Source organism: Borostomias antarcticus, assembly GCF_949987555.1.
Source record: "Borostomias antarcticus genome assembly, chromosome: 9".
Lineage (NCBI taxonomy): Eukaryota > Metazoa > Chordata > Actinopteri > Stomiiformes > Stomiidae > Borostomias > Borostomias antarcticus.
The window spans coordinates 24,579,896-24,592,339 of record NC_140242.1 but is presented as its reverse complement, the minus strand read 5'-3'; the positions used below and the strand labels follow the sequence as shown (position 1 = coordinate 24,592,339).

Here is a 12,444-nt window from a genome sequence, read left to right as displayed (position 1 = left end):
GTGCAGGGCTCCCCTAATGAAATGGTGATGATGATTTCAAATGAGGCTCCTTGCCAACCCCTTCCCCCTTACTCTCAGTCCAGAGCACACGCACACACGCACACACACACACACACACTTAAATTAATTTAAATGTTTTGATATGCACTGTATTACTTTTGAATTTTCAGGTTGTCTCCTACTTTTGGTTGTGGCAACGATAGTGACAATGGCTTTCTTTATCAAGCTGAAGGGTCACTCACTCTTAAAGCAATGATAATGGTTCACAATTATCTAAATAGCCGCCTCTTATTGACTGCTTGGTTCACCCTCAGTGCAAGTCCTGATTCATCTTGGCAGAGAGCAGATTTATAAGTGGGAGATTAATAGTGCACACACAGCAACTTGCTCATCTCCGGGGCTGTGGTGTCTGAAGCCTAATGGGGCACTTGTTAAAGTTGAAAGACGGCCAGTAAATGTCTCTCTTGGACGTTTTCTCAAGGCAATTAGCGTTAGCCCAGGAGCAAGCAGGCCTCGCATGCTGAATGCCACTGTGCTCTTCCAAGGAACAAGACGCCTGGAGGAAAGTGACAGTAATGCTGTTCCAAACATGGTTCGGTCTTTCTTACATGACATGGCGTGACACAGCTTCAGCTAGTACTTAGTACATATATGTTTTGTACAGGACAGGGAACTATACGTGTCTATCAGGGTTGATGTGAAAATAATAAACAGCAACATTAACTGTGACAAACATTTCCCCAACATCCAACTGTGTTCAACTGTCAGCCAGTCAGAGTGTCTGTTCTGTCTTTGGCTCTGACAGGCTACTCTTTCTGGTGGTACTGACCAGTCACAGGTTTCATGATGTTATCACCAGAGACTATAACCACTGCACTATTCAAATCATTTCATTCAATGTCTTACCATGATTCCAACTGCTTCACCATACATTTAAAATGGCTCTCGTTGGCCCCCTACTGTATAACAACCAGGTAACAGGACCAATAGCTACAGGAGGGTACAATTGATATCCCTCCATCCTTACAGAGGGCCAAGAAAGTTGGTGTTTGGAGCACTGGCTCCTTGAGAGAAGAACAATACACGTACAGCGTATTTGCAGTGGGATGGCAGACCAACACTGTTCAAATCATTTCAATCAAAATCTCGGATTATGATCCCAGTTATGTCACCAAACATCTGAGAGGCTTTAATTGGCTCCAACACTGGATCACAAGCAAATAGGAGAACCAGTAGCTACAGTCTTGGATAGGAGGAAGACAGTAGATTGTGTGAGCTTGAGGAGGTCTACAGCATTGGACAACCTTATAGACTAGATGAGGGCCAGAAATGTGTGTGAGTGGACCCCTGCTGCCTTGGGAGAGGAACAAGACTGATGTGGATGACCACAAGTGGACCAGGCACACAGAGGTAATGTCCCATTGGAGACCATCTTAAAAGACCAACTTGCTGTGTCTTGCTACGGTCTACAATATGCACCATAAAAACCAATAAGCCCAGTGACCTGAGAAGTCCCCCGAGGTTACCTCCCAGCCCGCTCTGTTCTATTGAGAATAAAGTATCCAAAGTATAGCATATTTCCTTGGTCTGGACTGGCATTGTAAATTACTTGGAAGACTGACTGGGTATAAATCTGTGATAGGCACTCTGACTGGCCCTGAGAGGAGTGATGTTTGCAGGAACTTACTGTATAAGCGTCAGCAGGCTACTGGTGAAATACACACTTCTATTTATCTACATCTCCATGGGGGATGAGGTGTCACTGTGAACACAGGATTTTTCTCTGGTTAGAAATCATAGACATTCCAGGATGGAAATCTTACAAATGGAATGCCACAGTGCAACGCATGAATCCTTATGACACAGCTGATCATTACACACTTCTAATGCAATTAAATACAGTCCTCCTGTCCTGGCAGCTGAGTTGATGGTGAACGTAAGGGGCGAGAATTATTTCATTCTTATCCCCAAATACATGAAGTAGGTCTATATACAGTATGATAGACATTGTACAAGCATTGGATTTATATTGTTATTAGTCATTTCAAATAGCCTCAAAACGATCTGTGATGCAAGCAAAGCACAATAGACAGAACGACCATGGTGAGACTGATTACAGACCACATTTGAAATGTCTCACAATGTGACTGTGTTGTTGCTGTGTACACTAATCAATCAGATAAACGATGGGAGGTACTGGTCTCACAGAGATAGCTGTGAATTACGGCCTAACGGTGGGGAATCACCCCTGTCTACTGTAGCTCTCTACTGGCCTGTACTCTGCCCAGCACTCCTACCTACTGTAGCTCTCTACCTGCCTGTCTTATTCTGATCATTACATTTTGTTTCCAGTGCACACAAACCAACCACACACCAAGAAACATAGTAGTGATAAAAAAAACATGCAAAAATGATTACACTTTAATGTCCATAATGAAAATGCATAATTTACATTGAAAGCAAAAACCCATCTGTGATAGTTGATTGATGCTAGGTATAATGCTCTTTATAAATCGGCATCAAATCAAATCAAACTTTATTTATACAACACATTTCATACACAAAGACAACACAATGCTCTTTACAAAGAGAAAAGGGGATGTTCATAATGATTCTATCCCTAATTTTACAGAAGGAAGCAGAAAGCCAGTTCCTCCATGTTGACTTTTGTTGTCTTTTATTATTGTCCTTCTTAAGTCTTTTATTATTGTCCTGCATTGTGTTTTTATTTCAATAAAAGACAGCCCCCAATCTCACACAATACCACACAGTCCAGTGTCCCTTTTCCAGGTGTATTCCAAATTAATCTCTCCAACACGGGATTTGAGCGACAATCAAAAGCTGTTTATTACAGAAGGTTTAACATACAAAAGACGATGGCATATAGTCTAATGTACAGCTGACCTGTCTGTATGCTGTCTGGACTCAAATCAAAGCATGTGCAAACTGAACAGTGGTTTTGACCCCCCTTTCCTTTCTGGGAGCAGGTTCTTAGATCTGAGGGAGGAAGGACGAGATCACAGGTAGAACAGTTAGAACCACAGAGCCTACGGAACGCTTACCAGCACTTTCACTCCAGGTTCCACTTCTTGTAAAGTGTTTAAACTAACCAAAATAGAGGGATTGTTCTGTAAACTCGCTGATGTCACCGCAAACCATTCTACTTCCTGGGAACACCACGCTAACACCATCATGGCAGATGATGCGGTCTCGGTCTGGACCGGAAGAAGAACAGTTGTTGTAATGTGTTTACTGTAGGCTGCACATGGTGAAGTTTCGAGTAGATAACATTCGCGATGGCATCACCAGACATAACACCGACAAAACTGTCTCTCTGGTCTCGAAATACGGCCTTGCAACCAAGATAAGCTACGCCGCCTTGGCGCCCAAGTATCTAAACAGTTGGTGTTTTTGCACCACTGAGAGAATGTCACCCTTTTGCCTATGTAGCATGTAAGAGAGGGAGACATGTCCCCTGCCTAGAACCCTCCCTGGGTATCGTAGTGACCCCCTGCCGTGACCTCCTTTTCCAGGAACCCTCGGACAACCACACAGGAGCCACATACACATAATTAGAAACAGCTTACACAATATTCAGGTTGACATTTCTCTGATAACGGCCAGTTTCATCATCCACCCGTGTCAGACATTGTAACAGTGGAAACTTCAGCAGGTTGTCAGGAACACTGCAGTCAGTCCTCCACTACAACGATTGCAGTAGTCGTTTTTCTTTTTTATAAAGAAAATGTCTCATCACTAGATCAATAGGTTAATTTACATTATCAGTAGCATTGGATTTCTGGAACCTTCATTATTAGGATCCGAGTGATTTTTAATAGTTAATTCAATATCTGTCTTCTGAACATTACTGTGATTAATTCACACAACAACACTGCAAGCACCATCCACATTGGACAATATCAGCTGGCTTAATAACTCATTCCTATAACTTCAATCATCTTTTCTCTCTGTTCAATTTCAGACAACAGTATAAGGACACAGTTGTTAAACCTGTAATAGAATTCTACACAGCCTTTGGTCAGTAATTTCCTGCTCTGGCAGATTATGCACCAATAACAACCCTAGATACCCACATGTGATCACAGCGAGCATAACAACATGGATGTAGCCTGAACGGACATGGACTCGCGACAGGATTGCCCGTGATTGATGAGGCAAATCACAACCCGGAATAACTATTTAAAATGAAGTGATAAGACCTCGGCTACCTCATAGAAATATTCATTGTGTATTTTCTAAAATATTTCGACTAGAACCCACTTTATTTCTGATAGTGATTGTTTCCCATACCAGCACCTGATCATATCACACCTCACGCTTCATTACCCTGGCCGGCACTCTCATGTCTGCTCCGAGATGATAACAATGGGATGATCTGATCAAACAAGGTTCACCAGGAGGCAGGAAGGCAGGGTAGCAGGCTAGTGAGGAGGCAGGGTAGCAGGCTAGTGAGGAGGCAGGAAGGCAGGGTAGCAGCCTAGTGAGGAGGCAGGAAGGCAGGGTAGCAGGCTAGTGAGGAGGCAGGAAGGCAGGGTAGCAGGCTAGTGAGGGGGCAGGAAGGCAGGGTAGCAGGGTAATTATGGGTCTGGGTGCTACAGTAACTGTCAGTCTGTCAGTGAATCCCACAGTATCTCGTTTGCCCACCTACTTCTGGTGAGGTTAGGCCATACAGGTAAATGTGCAATGAATATACTGTTGTTATTGTGTGTGTGTGTGTGTGTGGGTGTGGGTGTGTGTGTGGGTGTGCGTGCGTGTTCTTTGTACATGTATGTCTGTGTGTGTATTCTTCGTGTGTGTGTGTTGTGTGTGTGTGTGTGTGTGTGTGTAGGGGGGAGGGGGGGGGGTTCTGTGTGTATAGGTCCAGCACAGCAGGTCATTCTGGTTCTAGGCAAGGCAAGGCAAGGCAAGTTTATTTATATAGCACATTTCAGCCACAGGGCAATTCAAGGTGCTTTACATGAGACATTAAAAGCATTAAAACAAAAAGCAAGACATTATAGACATTTAAAACAAAAGGCAGGACGAATTAAAAGCATTAAAACAAAAAGCAAGTCATTATAGACATTTAAACAAAAAGCAGGACAAATAGAATACAGGAATAAAAGTTACAGTGCAGTATACTGATAAACATAACTCCTCTTAGAAAGCAGTGGCAAAAAGAAAAGTCTTCAGGCTTGTTTTAAAAGAACCAAGAGTTGCAGCAGACCTGCAGTTTTCGGGAAGTTTGTTCCAGATATGTGGGGCATAAAAACTGAATGCTGCTTCTCCATGTTTTGTTCTCCATGTCTTGTTCTAGACAGAACAAGCAACCAATATACATAACACCCTCTACTGGTTGTAACCGAACATGCACATTTTATTTATTATCCCTAGTTGTGTGCTCTCTGGTATTACTACAACACATTTGTATTAGCCTAATTATATTATGTGACGTTAATACTTAATACCTTAATTTGATTGATGTATGAAAATGATATTGGAAGTTTTTTTTCTAACATAATTAAATCACAAATGATGAAATGATAAATCAATACTATGTTTGCAATTACTTTAACTAAAAAAAGTGTATTAGTAGCACTGCCCCATTCCTGGAGTACCAGGCTGTTTACAGCACACAAGCATGGTTGCACAGCTCATCAGAGAAGCTCAACACACACACACGCACGCACGCACGCACACACACACACACACACACACACACACACACACACACACACACACATACATATCTTCAGCTGGTCGCCGGTGGAATTTGTCCTCTGCATTTATCCCATCCAAGCTGTCCTCCTCCAGTTCTTCTGCATGTTTTTGTATTACCCGAGTGAGCACGGGTAGAACATGCAAACTCCACACAGAGGGGCCCGGGAGATAACCCATGTGGGAATCGACACCAGGACCTTCTTGCTGTGAGGTGATGCTGTAACGCACCGAGCCACCTTGGATGCTGCCACCCTCATGCTGGAGCTTACTGTGCCTTGGGACTTGGGGGGTCTTTGAGAGAAAGAGGGAGAAATATGGGGGTCTAGTCAGTGACTGCACCAGACAAGGCTGGAAAGCAAGGAGCTTATCTGTGGAGGTAGGGTGCACAGGCTTTGCAGGACAGTCCTTATGTAGGGCCTACACTGCCCTCGGCATCACAGAGGCTGCAGAGAAAGCCTTCAGGTGACTCTGGATCAAGACAGCGGACCCGTGGGAGACTGCTGCTGCTTGATCACCCTCAGCTGGGTCGCCTGGGTGAGGGTGTTTCGGAAAGACCCGAAACATACAGTGACCCTAGGCTACATCACTGATGATGTGCCCTAGCTTAGCATCAGAAGATGTTTCACTACAAAAAAAAGTTGAGGTATGAGTAAAAAAATTAAATAATTCAAAGTAATATATTACATTAACATTTTCATGATAAATAAACAAAGCCTGTCAATTTGAAAAATGAATTGTAAATAACGTTATTGCTCTTGATATTTCATTTACCACACTTGGCATAAATAAAAATGAAATGATAACGAAAATGTTCAAAAGACAAATACATTTGTATTTTGATTTCCTTGTTGGGGGAGCTGAAACTGTAACAAAAAGAAAATGAATTCTCAATGAAATACTATACTTCTACACATGCGGAAGTTGACGAACCAATTTGGCCCTTGAATCGTCACGTCACCCGGAAGTGGAGGAAAACACCCAGCTAGCGGCTCCACCGACCACATCCAGCAGGGAGACATGGGGGGCGCTACGAGTGTCGAGATACCAGGAGGAGGATCTGAAGGCTACCACGTCCTCAGAGTAAGGTGCATTTTAGTTGCATTTCGTAGCTATAGCTAGATATAAAGATATATCCTCCTGTGCATTCATTCGATCAAAGCCGGAGGTTTCCCAGAGCCAAACATGCTTCCCGCTTGCACTGGTTCTGTTGCGGCCTGCCGTCAGAGTGGTTAGCCAGTTAGCTATACATGTATTTGACTTTCTGTATTATACTTAAAACACGTGTATTCTTGGATCAAATGTTTGATCGAACTGTTGACAAGGGTACAGCCATTAGCTTCTCTGGTACAGCACCATAGCTATTCTGACAGCACCGAGCTAACGTTAGCTAGCTAACGTTACAGTAGCTAGCCAGACATTGGCTATCTATCTATCTATCAAACGCGACACTATAGCCCTTCTTCAACCAGCGAGTCCTGCAAAGATGGCATCGTTTAAAGATCTGATTTAGAAAGTGTTTCAGTCTGCAATATGATAATAGTGTCCCTCACCAGCTTTCTAGTAAATACGGCGTATACTGTATATTTCCACATCGTCTTATCAGAAGAACCGGTCTAACCATCTTTGACTGAGTGGGTCATGTGTGCTGACTGTCAAATTGATGTTACACCTTTCCCTGCTTTCATGATTCTGATGCAGTCTGTGTTTTCCTGCTACATTTTGCAGGTGCTGGATAATTCCCCTGGTCATCGTGCAGGACTGGAGCCATTTTTTGACTTCATTATTTCCATCTGTAACACTAGACTGGTAAGTTGTCAATGATAACCCAGCACTAGACTGGTAAATTATCAATAATAAACCCAGCACAGCCGAGGCACTAGACTGGTAAGTTATCAATAATAACCCAGCACAGTTGTGACACTTGACTGGTAGATTATCAATAATAACCCAGCACAGCTGTGGCACTAGATTGGTAAATTATCAATGATAACCCAGCACAGCTGTGAAATCCCATACAAATCAAACAGTGCCATTATTGGCTCCACTGAAAAGCTAGAGTTGTCTGATCTTACTGTGTGTGTTGGAAATGGGTATTATAATTACCCCCCCCCACACACATTTAGCAAGTCCAATGAGCTCGTGTAAATCCTCTGACACACCCGACCGATGATCGGCCATCTTGAGCGTGAGCATCGTGAGTGTTGGTGGCCTGAGTTGGTGAGGTGTGTCGAGCACCGCTGGCTACTTGGGAGGATTTACGGGACGAGTCAGGACAACTGAGCGTGTTGAATCAACCTCGGAGCGTGCTGGCACATCGGGAAAAGAGAATCACTCTCTGATCGGCTGTTATGGGAGTGACCTGCAGTAGCCTGTTACTCCTACCAAGTGTTGAAACACATTACAGTAGGCTAGTTGAGAGAACAGAAATAGGGCCTATATAAAATGTAGGCTAAAGTAACAGCTCATATAGCCTCATATACTAGGGGCAAGAATTGACCAAATACGTTTGGCTATAGAAATATATGGATTCAGAAATCGCCCATGATGCAGACAAATAAATTCAATTCCAGTAACCATCTAACCTTCCATAACCATCCACCTTACTGCTAAACAGAGAACTGGCTACCGTTGGCGTCTGGGTTGCACTGCTTGCAGATCAAACTGAATCTCGCTCCTGGTGAAGCTGATTGTGAAATGTCCAAGCGTTTCTCTTGAAAGCTGGGAGACTCTGGTTGATCAAACGAACGCTGCTCTGCTCATTCACCTCCTCTCTATACATTTTTCATTTGATTAACATAAAAAATGCTATCGTTTTGACTCACACGGAAAAGAGGCTCTGTCGAGCCCAAATTCTAAATCCCCTCTGTTTCAAGGAGCTGAGATCTAGTCCCAAATCCCTAACACTACTGTATTCCCTTGTGTGATGACCCAGACTACTGCTGGTGTTGAGTTATTTCCTCTCCCGCAGGCGCAGGTCATACTCACTAGTTGCCCGTTGGCTCGTCAGACCGCTGTGTTCGACTGCAACTTTCCTGCCCCGCCACAGGGGACAGGAGGCAACGCAACAGTCACCCTTCATCGCCGTTAGTTCTTTGCTGTCAGATTGTTTGTCTGTACCTCAACAGTAACTTCCTGTCGATCCCTTGCAGAACAAAGACAACGATGCCTTAAAAGACTTGCTGAAGGTGAACGTGGAGAGGCCCGTCAAGATGCTGGTGTACAGCAGCAAAATGCTGGACCTGAGGGAGACCACTGTCACGCCAAGCAACATGTGGGGCGGCCAGGGGCTTCTGGGAGTCAGCATCCGCTTCTGCAGCTTCGAGGGGGCCAATGAGAACGTGTGGCATGTCCTGGTGAGGGAATGTTTATGTCCTGGTGAGGGAACGTTTAAGTCCTGGGGAGGAATGTTTATGTCCTGGTGAGGAGCGTTTATGTCCTGGGGAGGAACGTTTATGTCCTGGGGAGGAGCGTTTATGTCCTGGTGAGGAACGTTTATGTCCTGGCCCGTATTTGTTGAGTCGTGAAAGTTGTTTGGCCTACATGTTGATCTGGAGAGGTGTGATGGCTATATAGATACACCGATTTAACAGCATTGCATCGATTTTCTTTTCGTCTCAAGGAAGTAGAGCCAAATTCCCCTGCAGCCGTCGCTGGTCTGAGGCCCTACACTGATTACATCATCGGAGCTGACACTGTTATGAACGAGGTCTGCAGGGGGCGGGACTTTTCTTAAGAGGCATCAAGGCAAAACGATTGGTTTGATTGTCAGTAAACAAGGCCTCTCATCCCACAGAGCGAGGATCTGTTCTCCCTCATCGAAACACACGACAAAACCGGGTTGAAGCTGTACGTGTACAACACCGACACAGACAACTGTCGGGAGATGGTCATCGTTCCCAACTCTGCATGGGGTGGAGAGGGCAGGTAAATATGTCCGTCGTATCTGCTGTGAAATCACCAGCTGTCTCTTTGCCATCTAGCCGTAGTTTACTCACATTCTGCCCCTTCGCAGCCTTGGCTGTGGGATAGGATACGGCTACCTGCACAGGATACCCACAAAGCCTTTTGAGGAAGGCAAGGATATCAGTCCCCCGGCACAGATTCCCAGTGAACCGGTTTCTCCGCTAAAAGATGGCTTTACAGAGGTAAAAGGATCTCTGCTAACGGGCTTTATCTTTTCACCCCCATACCTGACACACTGGTACACGGTTTGCAAACAGCCCATTTTAAGTTTGCGCCCGTTTGCGTCTTCTCCAGGTCCAGCTGTCTGCCGTCAGCCCTCCCCCCGCTGTTCCTTCTTCTGTCCCTGCTGGACTAGAACAGGATCTCTCTGGGCTGTCAATCAGCTCAGCTCCACCCACTCTTCCCAGCGCCCTACAAACAGGTACATTACATTACTTTACATTACAATCATTTAGCAGACGCTTTTATCCAAACCAACTTACAATAATTGCATTTAACGTAGGAAGTCAGTGTACTACTACTCGTCAGAACTCCCAAGTGCATATCATTTCTAAAACAAGTGACTAAGAGCATAATCTAGTGCTGAAGGCAAAGTGCAGTATATAAAGTGAGTAGCAAAATATACAAGGTACAAGTCTATTACATTGTTGCACAATGTGGTACATCCCTTCAACACAGGCCCGTGTCATTTGGTAGTCAGTGGTAAAACTTGAATATATGAGGATTTCCTCGTCTTCTCTAGGCGTACCTACCGTGCCACCGCTGCTGAGTCACGCCGCGTCCTCCCAGAGTTCCCTGCCCCCCGCTGACCCTGCCGCCAGGATGCCCGGTGAGCGGAGGAGCGCTCTGTTTGTTCTCGTCTTTGTGAGGTGTATTATTCTGCCTGCTGCTTTGTGTGTTTAACTGAGCTCATGTTTGCCGCCCAGGTCTAGCATCTCTACCAGGAGGCCTACCATCCTTTCCCTACTTGCCAAATTTGAATATCACCTTACCAGACTTTGGCACGATATCAGTACCAGGCATAGGAGGAATGCCGCCAGCAGGTAATCTCGCTGACTACAGTTGAATTGCTGTTTCAGGTATGCGGCTGGTTTTGCTCCTGGCTGTGTTCTTTAACCTCCCGTTCTCCACCGGCGTTCCTCAGGTTTCCCTTCTCTAGCTCCTCCCCCGCCTCTCACCCTGCCCTCCCAGCAGCCCCTGGTCCCAGGCCTGACTCCGTCGGACTTCCTGCCTCCTGCGCTCGTGACCGCCGCCCTCGATCTGGAGGCCGTGTCCTCCTCAGCCTCACCCAGCGTGACGGTGACAGGAACCTCCTCTGAACCAACAGCTGCTCCAGAGTCCTCCTAGCAACATCACCCAGATAACAGGTCTGGTTCCAGATCTGCGTCATGTTTGGGACGATGGCGAAGATGGTCATAGAAGGCTGCAGCTGAAATGTTGAAATCGAGTACATGCCAACCAACAAGCTTTGGTATTTAAACCTGAACCAGAGAAATTCTGGATAGATGTTGGTATACTGAAAGCTTTTTATTCATATGGGAGGGTGGGGTCAAACAATGATTGGGGTCTTCAGGAGAAGCTTGAGAAATCTGTTACCGTGGGAATTGTGAATGAAATCAACTTCAATTTGTTTCAATGCAGTATGAATTTACTAAATCTTTTTTTATTTATTTTTTGTTGTACAAAATAATCAAAGTATAATTAATATGAATGATGAATGAAGTAGTTTGTAAATGAAACATCCTTTTCTTGATTAAATGGATGCGTTTTCTCCTCTGCATTTAGACTTGTATTTTCATTCTGGGTTTCTGCGTTGCTTATGATAACCACAAGGTGTCAGTGTAGGACCACACAATGATACACCACCTATATCAGGAATGTTTTTGGTAGTAATTTGTAGGAACATATTCCATTTCATAAAAAGACAATGACTCCATTATACTCTCAATATAGAAGTTTTTAGGAGAATTTGAATACAGCAGCGTTATTGACTTGGAAGTGGCGTACGATGATCGTAGAGTCGACGGTTCGAATCCCAGCTCCTCCTGTTCACATGTTCGAGTCCTTGGACAAGACACTGAACCAATGAGCAGGCTAGCACGTTGCATGGCAGCTGCCACCATTGGCAGGTGAATGAGAGGCCTTCATTGTAAAGCACTTTGGACAAAAGCACTATAAGTGCAGTCCATTTACCATTTATGATTTACTTAAATTATGCAATTGGGAATGAAGGAAGAAAGGATAGCCAGGGCAACACAATGATGTACAACTAGAAGTGCGGTAAGTTGGCGTTTTGTCATATACTGTACAACATCAAGAATTTAAATAAAGCGTTTATTTTGAGGTTTTATTTTGCTTTTGGCTACATTATCTATAATTCCAGCAGCAACCTGTAATATTAATCTCTTCATTGTACAGGAAATAGCATTAGAAATGGAGCAAGAGCAGATTTTGGGACAAAGGCCGGTTCCTGTTTCTTTAGAAATCGGGTGCCAGCTCAGTTTCACTTGGACAAAGGTGGCCAGAGGAATGGTAGTCATACAAGATACTGTATGCCACATCACAAGGGACTGAACTGGATTATTTAGTGTACCTGGTATCAGGGATACACTACTGAAAGTTAACTGGCACCCTGCCACGCCACATTTAGTTACCAATACTGCACCATGACTGGGACCCTCCAACAACGCATTCCGTAGGGCACTAGCATGTGGAACGTTCAGATAGAATTAGAATCAGAATGACGTGCCTGTAAGAAGC

At 44.5% G+C, this 12,444-nt stretch overlaps 1 protein-coding gene across 1 annotated transcript; it reads left to right on the top strand.

The window, feature by feature from the left end:
* Positions 1 to 6,696: 6,696 nt before the first annotated feature.
* Positions 6,697 to 11,462, top strand: gorasp2 (golgi reassembly stacking protein 2). Its single transcript, XM_084443609.1, has 10 exons — positions 6,697 to 6,801; positions 7,447 to 7,527; positions 8,871 to 9,074; positions 9,341 to 9,427; positions 9,515 to 9,645; positions 9,734 to 9,866; positions 9,979 to 10,105; positions 10,427 to 10,513; positions 10,611 to 10,727; positions 10,829 to 11,462. The coding sequence occupies exons 1-10, from the start codon at positions 6,739 to 6,741 to the stop codon at positions 11,029 to 11,031; spliced, it is 1,233 nt and encodes a 410-aa protein (XP_084299735.1). The 5' UTR covers positions 6,697 to 6,738; the 3' UTR covers positions 11,032 to 11,462.
* The last annotated feature ends 982 nt before the right edge of the window (positions 11,463 to 12,444 follow it).